The 12,931-nt window shown below is 39.2% G+C and overlaps 1 protein-coding gene across 6 annotated transcripts in view; it reads right to left on the reverse strand.

Annotated features, from left to right (window-relative positions):
• ccpg1 (cell cycle progression 1) overlaps window positions 1-7,498 on the reverse strand; it is an 11,412-nt gene extending 3,914 nt beyond the window's left edge. The window contains exons 1-8 of one of the 6 annotated variants that reach the window (XM_010794862.1): window positions 7,220-7,498; window positions 5,977-6,089; window positions 5,102-5,225; window positions 4,545-4,630; window positions 4,260-4,449; window positions 817-1,086; window positions 606-721; window positions 292-417 (exon numbers count right to left, since the gene is read on the reverse strand). In XM_010794862.1, coding sequence (XP_010793164.1) covers window positions 292-417; window positions 606-721; window positions 817-1,086; window positions 4,260-4,449; window positions 4,545-4,630; window positions 5,102-5,225; window positions 5,977-6,036 — 972 coding nt within the window. In that variant the 5' untranslated portion in view covers window positions 6,037-6,089; window positions 7,220-7,498. The remainder of the gene's footprint in view (window positions 1-291; window positions 418-605; window positions 722-816; window positions 1,087-4,259; window positions 4,450-4,544; window positions 4,631-5,101; window positions 5,226-5,976; window positions 6,090-7,219) is intronic. The other 5 variants (XM_010794861.1, XM_010794859.1, XM_010794860.1 and 2 more) reach the window with 5 other exon arrangements.
• Between the last annotated feature and the right edge of the window lie 5,433 nt (window positions 7,499-12,931).

Genomic DNA, 12,931 nt, shown 5'->3' on the forward strand with positions numbered 1-12,931 from the left:
TTACTACCATTTCTAATAAGGCTTAGCAGTACAGATAAATGTGGGCTCACTATTTGGCAGGCAACCGGTCACAGTCGCCCTGTTTATCTCACGTCTTATAAAAGCTTATTAATGATTTATAAAGTGTTCACAACCTAATTAATAAATGAATTACAAACTATTCGTAAACCCTTTATAAGGGTAGTCTTATTGTGAAGTGGTACCGAAATATTAGAGAATTAAATCAAAATGCAAAAATAGAGACAGCTTTCCACCCATAACTGGGGCCGTGGAATGAAGTGAAAAAGTGACCTGAATGAGGACCTGTTGGATGTTGAGCTCCTGGTTCTCTTTCTGAATCTTCTCCATCACCTGTGAGAGCAGTGAGTTCACTTCTTGCTGATCCAGATCATCCGCTCCAAAGTCAACAATCTGGCCCTGAGAGAGAACAACAAGAAACACGTTATGGTCAAATGAAAGTCTTCCTAATATAATATAATCTTATGCTCAAAAAGAGGTAATAAAAGTCAAAGCATAGGTTGAAGAATGACATGAACAGAATGAGTTAGTTATGTGTTCATGTACATACTGCTACAAATGATGTTGTGATCTCTGAACTCTCTGACCTGGTGTTTAAAAGGTTGTTCTCGAACCTGTCGTTGAATCAGATCCATCACAACATTGAGTTCATTCACTCTGATTTCCTCCCCTGGTTTCTGCCTTTCTTTAATCTGGACTGAACCTGTAACACAAACACATTATTTACATTTGTATTCACACACACATTAGGATTAGCATAGTTGGGCTACAGGGCTCAGTATATGTTCCTCGTCTCACCATAGAAGTGTCCAAAGCCCACACTGAAGGCTACGACGAGGGCGATCAGGATGCAGCTGCTGAGGATGCTGCTGCCCTTGCCTTGCGTCCGGACTTCAAGAACTTCACCCTCATCCTCCTCATCCTGCTCATCCTCTTCCTCAGGCTCTGTCACGCTGCCAGCCGTATTCTTCCTCAACCTTCGCCTTCGGACAACAGCACTCAGCCCTTCCTCGTCCTCACTGCTGCTGGAGTGAGTCACTGCAGGCTGCTGCTGCTGCCCTGGGAATACTACAATACAAATACCCAAGGTTATGGCTGCAGTGGTTTTATGAGGGAATTCAACAAACAGGGAAACTAGCAGGTTCAAAAGAATGTGCAGCGAGGTTTATCATGCAGGGAACAAATACTGCAGATTAATCGGCTGTTCACGTTTTATGAATACATTTAAATGGAATTAACATTTTAAATGACTACTTATGATTTGCTATTATGTGTCTATAATATATTTCGGAATATCCCTGTAGCCAATGACACTGTTTATTGTAGAGTACTCCATTTATTCAATATCTGGTTATATTTTGTATTATGTAGATCAGGGGTGCACAACCAGTCGATCGGGATCGACCGGTCGATCGACCGACCGGAGATTCCCAGTCGATCGCGAGATGTGTCTAAAAATAGAACAACAATATTCTGTTTTATCGTTAATGTCCTATAACATAATCTTCCTGTGCCAGAATAATCCACTTGAACGCACCAAAGCTTTGTGATTGGCCGGCGTGACCCCATGTGTGGGGGCGTGGCTGGTGGGCAGTGGGCACTATTTCGCTGACGTTGTCCGTGTCAACAAGAGTGACAGTCCGCACACACACACACAAGACCGCAATTATGGCAGAAGCAAAAAAGCCCAAAATATATAATTTTCACTCCGAGTGGGAGGATGATTATTTTTTTATCTATTCCAATTCAAAGTCCATCTGTCTCATCTGCAATGCGAGCGTGGCTTTATCGAAGAAGGCTAATTTCGGAGCGGCATTTCAAAACAGTGCACAGAGGGACCTGAAAGGACAGCTAAATGAACAGCAATCCATTTTCACCAGGCCCAACAACAAGAGCAAGGCTGCTACCATAGCATCTTATCGTGTCAGTCACGTTCTTGAGAAACACATGAAGTCTTTCAAAGACGGCGAAGTTGTGAAAGAAGCATTCCTGGAGGCTGCCGACGTGCTTTTTGGGGACAGTAAAAATAACAGTAGCATTTCAACAGGTTTTTGATATAATAAAAACTCAAGTTAGATACCGTTATTAATCAGCTGTAAGTTTTACTTTGTTTGAACTTATTTATCATAATTATTGTACAAAATGGTATAAGAATGCAAACATTAAGATCTGTTCTGTTTACATTGATTATAGTTACATTACATTACATTACATTACATTGATTATAGTCTATTATCAATTCAAGTTTAGAAACTAGTGTTGCTTGCATCCTATTTTAAAAGGTATTTATTTTTATACTCTAATAAAATGCAACAAAAAATGAGTGATTCTATTAATTTTGTCTTTTTTATTGCACTTTGGCAGCAGATTCCTGTGTAGCTTCAGATCTGAGTTGTCTTATTAGTAAGCCTAATTTATACTTTTGTAGCAACACTATTTTTATATAATGGCAAAGAACCTAGTCCTTCCTTCCTGCAGCGGTCAGACTTTACAACCAGCACTGCCCCTAGTATACCCTCCTACACACACCACAACACAGACTATAACACTGGTTGTAAAGTCTGACCGCTGCAGGAAGGAAGGACTAGGTTCTTTGCCNTTTTTTGGACTCCCTCAGCTCGAGTTCAGGGCGTTACGAGCTGAATAAGGTCAAATGACGGCAAGACGCCCCCCTGGCGGAAACGCTGGTTAGTCTCTATACTAGTATTTATGTCAAAAGTAAAATGCATGAGAGTGATATCAATCTTTAGATAGATAGATACTTTATTTATCCCAACATTGGGAAATGTTTTTGTGCCAGACGCAGTGTCAAGCATTACAAGAGTAAACAGTATATAACTATTTCATAATAGAAATGACATCTATCCCTAGCCTAGAGTATCTACATCAGGGGTGCCCAACCTTTTTTGAGCCGAGAGCTACTTTTAAAGTTGCCAGTCTGCCGAGATCTACCAGTCCAAATAGAGAGGCGTAGCCATTACTGACAGCCTACTACCAGGTAAACACACACTTCTACTTGAATAAAACTGACCTTTGTACGATTAATACTTCATAAAACACTGCAGATCCTTTATCTTACCTCTTTCTAATCTACACACATACAAGTATTTAAATGAAGTTACACAACAGTGTTGTTGATACAGAGTTGGAGTTTATTCACACGTCACAAACTACAGTGGGTAATGTGTTCAAGAAACATTGAACAGTGCTGCCACATAGGACACAGGAAAAAAAGAAAAGACTCTGAACCCTTTCTTTGCCATTATATATAGGGATGCACCGAATATTCGGCCGCCGAAAATTATCGGCCGAAAATGGTTAAAAAGGCCCTTTCGGCTTTCGGCCGAAACGGTTCTAGCACCGAAAAAATATCACCGAATGTCAGAGAACAGGGTTACGTTGGTAAGCTAACGTGTTGTTGTGATGACGTAATCAAAACGCGGCGACAAGCACGGCGCGCGACCATGCTCGCGGCTGGCTCACAGCCAACATGTCTGGCGCTTGGAGATATTTCAAAATATCAGAGAAAGAGGCGCGGATTGCGATTTGTAAAACGTGTTCAGCTGACATTTCTCGAGGGGGTGTAACTGCAAAGACTTTCACCACTTCGGGATTACTCCACCACTTGAAATCAAAACACCCGGACNTTGCCGTCATTTGACCTTATTCAGCTCGTAACGCCCTGAACTCGAGCTGAGGGAGTCCAAAAAAATAAATAATTCGAGAGAAGATCGAGTTTTTATCGCTTGAAATTACGAAAGGGAAAAATGACAAAGCGTGTTCCTGTGACGGAAAGTGTACTGCCGGCGAGTCTCGACGGGGGGTGCTAGTGGGGCACGTGCGTGAACTGCGAGCACCGGAGCCTCGCAGCGGCGAAACTGAGGCTCCGTGGTAAACTGTGGTAAAATGAAGAGCCGCTTGGGAGCCGAAAGAGCCGGCTCTTTTTAGTGAGCCGAGCCAAATGATCCGGCTCACTAAAAAGAGCCGGAATGCCCATCACTAATACGCAAAGAGATAGCATCTATAACTTAAGGGACGGCTCAATCAATTCTAAATTTAAGTCATGTGACACGGACACGACAATCTTTTAGCCAGCATAGAGAAATTATTGGAAGCCCATTTCATCATTAAAGAGTGTGTGTGTGTGTGTGTGTGTGTGTGTGTGTGTGTGTGTGTGTGTGTGTGTGTGTGTGTGTGTGTGTGTGTGTGTGTGTGTGTGTGTGTGTGTGTGGCAGCCCTACCAGTCTCCGCAGCACTGAAGGCGTACTGGCTGCTGCAGGAGGTGCCGAGGTAAAACTCCCCGTTGGCGGCCCCCTCCTCCTCCTCCTCCTCCTCAGCGGGCTCGTCCTCCTTCAGATCTCCAAGAGTCACAATGTCGGAGTGATCGCTGAAGGACAGCACATGCTGTTTCCCTGTGGAGCTGTGGCCGTCCTGGAGAAGATACAATATTTTGAATATGGAGCGCTAAGGGAGCAGACTCTGGATTGTTTAAAGAACACTGCAGGTCTATCTGTTCGTTTCCTCACCTCTGAGGGACACACTGTCTCATCTATGGTTTGCTCTTTCAGAGTTTCATCAAGTGACTCTGCAACTTGTTCTTCATCACACTGAGCTGCAAACATAATAAATACAAATTGAGTGTGAATTATGATGGGTACTGTATGATCTTCTTGACCTATTAATGTCAAATAAAAAGAACCAGTAAACGCTCTTATTTAAGAAACTGACCAAAACAATGCCCTATATTGATCAGCTGGATTTATCTTTTCATTAATCATATTTATTTTCCAAGCTGATATTTTTCTAGCTGCTTTAAAAAGGGATACTGAAAGCATGTACAACATGTAAAGGAAAAACACAAGGATACATTAATAAAGTTAGAGTTTTAAATTGTGAATGTAAAATGTCTGACAGTGAGACAATACAAAGTCAACGTTTCAGGCATTTAGCTGAAAGAGATGTGGATATTCTTGCTTGTAGATAAACACATAATTTAACCAAGAAAACAGTTTGTATTCCTACAGTGTCATACTCACATCTTCTATTGTTAAACTCAGGTAGAAAATAATATGAGGAGTGTTACCAGTGGAGTCTGAGGCCTGTTCATCCTGCCGCTCCTCCTCCTCCTCCTCTTCCTCCTCCTCCTCTACTTTAGGACGCTCTAACAGCTCGGCAGCCTCTGCTCCCAACATCTCAATATCTGAACCCTGGGGACACATCATTTTATTTATGAATAAACAAGACAATACATGCAGACATGCAGTATTCAGCAAGATATTTACCTATTATTGTTGAAATGTATGTTTTAATTGTCTTTCAGTTCTGTGTAAACTAGATTTTTCCTTCGCTCAATACGGCTTTTTCACACCTTTAATGCAAAAAGACTGGCTACCTTGAGTTCTCTAGCATTCGACAGAGAGCAGAGTGCCACTGTGACAATTGTCCGGCAAATTATCACACTGTTGTTACCGGTTATAATTAACATGTCTATACTTAACCCTCGCCTGGTCACCATTTCAATAACCTGTAGTTTACATTTTGATTGGCTGGGACCTTTCCCTTTCTCCTGTGTAAAGTGCTTGCCTTTCTGTTGGAAGGCAGCTGGAAATAGATTGATTCTGTTAACTCTTCATTAAATAACACAACTTTGGTTTAAACTTGAAGATTTGTTCATTACTAACCAACCAGAATGTGATTAAGTGTGGAATTTCCACCACACTTATAAAAATGATTATTCGATATGTCGAATAAACAGTGCATCATATACAACTCTATAAAAAGTGTCTAAACAATTCTAGGAATAAGTTAGGAAGAGATTGCTAAATTGTTTTTAAACATTTGAATGAGAGTTGTGAACTTGAATGTTGGAGATAGGGAACTGAGAGGCTATCCATCCTGTGATTTGAAAATAGACAACTGAAAATAGCTGGGATTAGGTACCAAGAAAAGGATTTATACCTCATTACTGATAATGGTCCAGCCACAGGACGACTCTGCATCACTTGACGTCGCCGACATTTCTGTCCGCTGTCAGCCAGACAGGGATTTGGAGGAGATAAGGTGGTTCAACTCTGAGAAAGTATATTGTGGTGAAAAAGATAAAGTAGGACATTGTGTCACAGGATGATATTATGTCACGTCAACAATGTATCAATTGCATAGTTAATTAGTTCAAAGTATTTAGTAAAAAATAAAAATGTTGGCTTCTGTGCTTGGGATGTATTTGAGGGTAAGAAATGTTATTTAAGGGCAATATAAAAAGGTATTAAAAAGAAAGAACCTAAGACACACATCCAACACTTTTGTATCACTGCCTGTGGGTGTCGTCGTCACACACCTTATCAATCAGTTGTACAGGTAGTACAGGTAGTGCTGTACAACTACAGGTATTACTGTACAACTGTGTCCTTATCCGACTTATGTATCTGACTGAGCTGCAAACAGGACCCCAGGCAGTCTGGGGCTCTTTCACTTTTACTGGAAAGTACCTTTTACTGGAGACAACTGCTGTTTTGTTCTTAATGAAAAGTGTGCTGTATTGAAATACTGTAATCAGGGCTCCCTACTCTAACATATACTGAAAGTCCAAATTCAAGCACATATAATGCATTTTTACGTTGCAATTGTATTAAATCTCCTGAGACTTATAGTTGTAAGTAACATATTTAAATAAAGCACATTTACTTATTTTTTAGATAAATGAACTATGATTCACATCAACATAGACAGGTTTTCAAAAATAAAAGCACTTCTGTTATGGTTGGCCAAATGTGGTTTTATTTACCACCCCAATGTGACGCACTGTTATGAAGTAAAGCCTTGTCCTCGCCATTCAAATAAATACATAAACAAAACGATAAACGGGTTGCAACGTGGTTGCAACAAACGGACATTATGTAAAAGGCGACATCTATCGGTGAAGACCTCAGCAGCAGCGAACACAAGATGCCTGCTCGTGCGGCCTGACATTTTAAACAAATGAGATAGGCTACCAACAGTTTATACAACAACCGATACCGTAGCTACCATTAAATCCGACCGTTAACATTAATGACGACGTTTACCTGTTGGTTTTAACTAAGTTAATAGGCTAGTTATTAACGTCACCTGTCTGAGCACCGTCAACACATATAATTAGTAACGTTACGTATCTTAAGCAGCCTTTTAACATCACTAGCTTTTAAAAAAAGACTAAACTCACCGGTGTGTTGTGCCAAACGACGAGGCAGCTGTTGGAGCTCCAAACGCAGTTCCAGCCCAGATTATCCTTTAACAACACTGCAAAACCCGTATTTTTATGGGAAATGTAGTTTTGAAGTGTTTAGCTAGACAAGCGGAAACCGCATTTTTAGAACTCATAGAACTACAACTCCCATACGTCAGCGTGGTGGCAAAACTGGCTCAGCAAGCGAGTGGAAAAAAACATAAACAAGGAAGCGTGATAAAGCAGACTGTCATCAGAACTAAAATGGAAACAAAAAAAAGAAAACTACATACAAAAACAACAAGACAATAATGTATTGTTTCACTGTGTTTTAGAGTCAACACTGAACAGTCCAAATGTCAAATAGAAGCCACGTGCTCGTTGTTATTAAGTGCTAGTGTGAGCGTGTCGTCTGGCTCTAAACTCTAAACCAAAATATTCTATATAGGCCTATAGAAAGCACAACTTCTACACGTTTTATATGACAGGTGAGTCTCCACACAGCATACTGTCATATAAGAAGTCATAGGGTACCAGTAGTATTTAAAGTTGCTGAACTCAACTTACCATTCGATTCAAGTAACATAACCTTGGAACATTTTGGTTTAGAGCCAGACGACACGCGCACACTAGCACCCACCTAACAACGAGCACGTGGCTTCTATTTGACATTTCAACTTTTCAGTGTTAACATGTCCATTTACAAAAGTATTAGAATCAAAATATAATTAAAGCTCTTATGAGGATGATATACATATTATATAATTGAAATATAACAATTTATGTAATTATGTTTTATTTTATGTTGCAGCTTGCAGGGTGACATTTCTTCCCCCAATTATAAACTACTGCCTGCAAGTTTGGGATTTTCATGAAACAATTAACACATTTCATCTTTTCCTATAATAATTTAATGATTGTATCTTAACACAAAGGATTATGCATTTAATTTATACTATTATCTTAAAGAAACTAATATCATATAGCGCGGTGCAGAAGCAGAAATACCAGGACATGGAAATACTTAAAAGGTTAAAGTCCTGTATTAAATACCTTACTTACCTAAAAGTGTGTAATAATTATCAATAAAATGTATAAAATGATCTGATGTTAACATATCATACCTGTAGAGATATACTGTAGTCAAAGCTACTGCATGTTTGTTTGAATATGAAAGCGTTCAATCAAAACAATTGTAGACAAATTACATTTTTTATACTTTTATTTAAATTGAGAATCAGACTTATACATAATTACCAGCTGTCTTAAATCTCCTAACTTAACATATTTTGGCAAAAACCAACTCGCAAGTGGTTTTGCTGACAAAGATGATCTGACAAGTAAAACAAAACATTAACATAAAATATCATGAAACATAATCATTACAAAAAGGTACATTCCATTTTCAAGACTTGAAAACCAGTTTTCTCTTTGAGGCGGAGCAGCTGCAGGTTCCCCTGAGTTTGACTGTAAATGACCCGCAGCGCTCTACCTCACATTATTTAAACAATATTACTGCTAAAAGGAAAAACAAGAGTGTGTTTTATCCCTTTGAATTCGCATATTCGGACAGCAACATAACTCCAACATAACAACATTCATGCGATGAACAGATCAACATCTCAGGTCATTTGTGGGACGATCTTAAAGATGCAATGTGTAAAAGCTGGCCATAGACCCACGTCTTCTGAACTACGTCTTCACATGTTGGACTGATGCTAGACTGGACGCTACAGTGACTCACAATCGCCTCTAGAGGGACAAGTGGTAATACAAGACAGGAAGGAACAGAGAGAGAGTACATTTCTGCAACATGACAGAAGTCTTTCACACAACGTCAACACTAAATTCTCTTTACATTCTGTATATGTTCATTTTTCAACTGTTTTAAACTAAAATTCTTGCCATATCTCACACATTGCATCTTTTATCTTACACATATTAATGACCCAAGTAAATTGTATTTGCACTTATCACAAGAATTTGAAAAATAAAAACCTGAGGTAACACTTCTGTACCTGTTTGAACTATGAAGAGCCCAATTTAGAATCTGCATCCAGTAGTGTGTGTGTATGTGTGTGTGTGTGTGTGTGTGTGTGTGTGTGTGTGTGTGTGTGTGTGTGTGTGTGTGTGTGTGTGTGTGTGTGTGTGTGTGTGTGTGTGAGTATCCTGAGTTAAAAACATAAACAGTGTCTTTGTGAAGCAGTTCAGTATCTTATCACAGCTCCACAACATCTCTTGAACATTTTGGGTTGAGAGTTATAAGCATGAGGACTGGTTTCAGATTCTGGATTGAGCTCTTAAAGCTCTAATAACACAGGACATATGAATACAGTATGGTTCAATTACAAAGGGAAATGTGTATTCTTCTTTAACTTTGAATAATAAAAAGTGTTAAAAAAAAGAGGATAACTTAATTTTTGGAAATAAAAGATGAATAATGGAAACGTTTTCATCCTGAAATCCCCAAGTAGAACACATTTTTCTGTTATTAAATGAGTACGAGGACACTGAAAATGACAACTTTCACACAAAGATAGGATGCTTAAACAGATCTCTCTCAATATGCCAATATGCAACGGTGACCTTTAAAAACAATCTTTGGTTTGTATTGTTTGCTTTTCCAAAAGAAAGGTAAACTGATTGTGTCACTCTTCATCCCGTACATTTCCCATGATTGAATCCTCCGCAGAATCTCTCTGATTAAAATACAGAATGTGAAAACAAAGCTGCACCCACTGATCTGTCACTTATGATTTAAACTAAGATATCTTTAAAGATGATCAAAGTATCTTTAGTATTAACTCAAAAGGCAAACATTTAAATACCTCACATGTATTTTGGGTTGAGATAAATGACTTTATGTATGTCCTATGTGAGGAAATCTTCTAAATACAACAGTTTTTTTACTAATCTTTCAATCAGTGGGTGCACATTTACACAAAACTGCACTGTTGCAACACAGACACTACTCAATATAATATATTGTATTTCATAATTTCGCCCCTACAATGTACAGACATCTGTTTGCAACAGTTTTGGAGGAACACTGCGGCAGGATAATTTGGTTTGTGCGCAAAATGATTAATAATAGTCACTCGAGTGTCTGAGTGTCCTGCAGGCACTTCCTTGGAGTTTTAACCCGCGACTCTCTTCACTCTTTTTGTCGCGGATCAAGGCCACTAATGTGCAAGGCTTTGTTTGAGGAACTCAAAACTGATCTCAGTGGCCGCGTCTCATCTTTGGTCTAACGTGTTTCGATTATTTTACATTCCTCAGTAACCTTCTGCCAGAGATTAGTTGAGAGACTAAAATAAACAGAGGTAGCAAACAACTCTTTGGGTTCTAGCGTCACACTCACCGCTGCATATTGGACGATAATACAAAACTACTTGGCCGACAAGTGCTAATCTTTATCTACTCTACAACAAAACAAAAAGACTACTTGGAAAATTCTACAATGTGAACTCCGTGGAACATTATCTTCTAATAAAAATATAGTTTTATGGTGTTCATTCAATTCTTCACTTTCATCTCTGATTAAAGACTGCTTTTACTACAAACATTCTTCACGTGTTGCATCCTCATGAAAGAAAGATTTGGTTTCCGCTTCTGAGGGAGGCTTTCCCACGTTAAGGCCAATCATAAAGCTTTTCTGAACCGACACGCCTCTGCAAGCACTTCTGGTGTGAATCTTTACACTAATCAAAAGGAAGAAGTCAATAAACTGAAGAGTCTGTTGTAAAAACTAAACAAACAGACGTTATAGGACCTGAGGAGAAACTACATAGGGGGCTTTTTAACATTTGAGCTACTAGAGCACAATGTCTGGGGGATACATTCATAGCATTTTCTATTAGGCAAATACACACTCAAATGGTTTAGTACTGAGAAGATACCCTGTCAGTTAAGCCTGTAACACTACATGACTTTTCAAATGTACTAAACTTTGTTCCCTGAGTTTAGGAAAACAATCAAATAAATTCGTAATCGAGGTAGTATAAAACAGGAATAGCGAGGGCAGCTGCACAAAGGAAACAAAAAGGAGACATTCATTGTCTTTTCATAACATTACTCAATAATGGACAAAATACAAACTATTAATACTGGCTCAATGCCTCAGCAACACCTGAGGGGATAAATAACAAACTGTGTGTGTTTCTATCCTTCAGGCCACACAACAGGTGGAGCGAGAGGAGAGAGCTGCCCTCACCATCCAGCAAAATCCGGACAAAATAAATTGAAAAAACTAAAGTGGGATGACAATCAGGAGGAAAGTCATCAGGAAGTATTAAATGCAATGTAACCGAAGCAGCACATCACATAACGTTGGTATAAGTAGTTATTAAATATACAGTGGAAGTTTACACGGAGGTAAACCGAGGTAGATAATCAGTGAAAAGGATTCACGCTTTCCTTTCGCTCCAGTGATAAACTCTCTTAAATAATGTCAGAAATGTCATGTTGTGCCACATTTTTTACAATCTTTTTAAACATTCATGGTGGGTGAGATCAAAAAAAAAAACATACACACAAAAAAGAGAAAATTAAAAAAAGACATTCATTGAAAGTAAAAGAAATCATGTGACCCATCCCTGCCAACATTTTATACTGGAAAAGGCATTTGTCGGCTTTCTGTTCACTGTGTTGGACCTACAGAGGATGAAAGTAAAAAAAGGTTTCTCTCCTTGTTTTTTTATACATCTCTCTCTCACTTACATTCAGGCCTGCGGTACACTTGCAATAGAGAATAACTGCAAAGAATAACTGAAGGATAGTTAAAAGTATTAGTTTGACATCAGCCGGCAGCCAATTCACTTAACTTAGCACAAAGACTGTAAACAGGGGTAAACAGCTAGCCTGGATGTGTCCATAGGTAACAAAATCCACCTACCAGCACCTCTAAAGCTAAACAATTTCTCTGCAAAAACTGAAGTGAAAAACTACAAATTGTCGCTTTACGAAGGCTTCCCAATGGGTAGACTCCAGAAAGCTGGTCTCAACCATAGCTAAACACAAGACCTCCTATAAAACCATAGCTTGATGTTTTCACACTTCACAACTAAGTGTTCATTTGGGACATTAAAGGTGTTGGTAGGTGGATTTTGTTCTTTTTACGCAGAGCCAGAGCCCCCTGAATTAAGCAATCATACAAGCGCCTCGGTCCTGCCGCAGTACTGTCGTACCAATAATGACGTTCAAGAACGGCCTCAAGTGTATGATTGCGATTCTATCACACAAACTATCATTGTAATCAACAATATCGTAAAATAATTTCATAATGTGGGCTAATTTGCTCCCAAACCTACGCTTTCTGCTTGAGTTAATCTCCGTCAGAAAGTAGTTCCTAGAAAGTAGTTCCCATGGTAACGATAGTACAGTAAGCTGTTCAGCTCCGGTTTGGACACTGTTCCGAAATCCACCATTTTCTCCTGGGTTTTTAAAAACGCTTTGAGACATTTGACAGCCCAGGTAGTTGACGCCAATGTACTCTTTTCGTTGCGACTTTTTTCCAACGCACTCAACTCGTCAGTTGAAACAGCCGCAAATCTTTCGTTGGTTTTGTGGTCTGTGTCCGTTTCCAACCATTCATCTATACTGAGGCCCCCCAACAAATCAAAATTAACTTTAAAATCTGACATTTTGTAGCTACCGATTTCCAACGAGAGACAATGTATAACAGTGTAACGGCTGTGTGTCGCTAAACGT

Source organism: Notothenia coriiceps, unplaced genomic scaffold (assembly GCF_000735185.1).
Source record: "Notothenia coriiceps isolate Sejong01 unplaced genomic scaffold, NC01 NC01_scaffold00037246, whole genome shotgun sequence".
NCBI classification, from domain to species: Eukaryota; Metazoa; Chordata; class Actinopteri; order Perciformes; family Nototheniidae; genus Notothenia; species Notothenia coriiceps.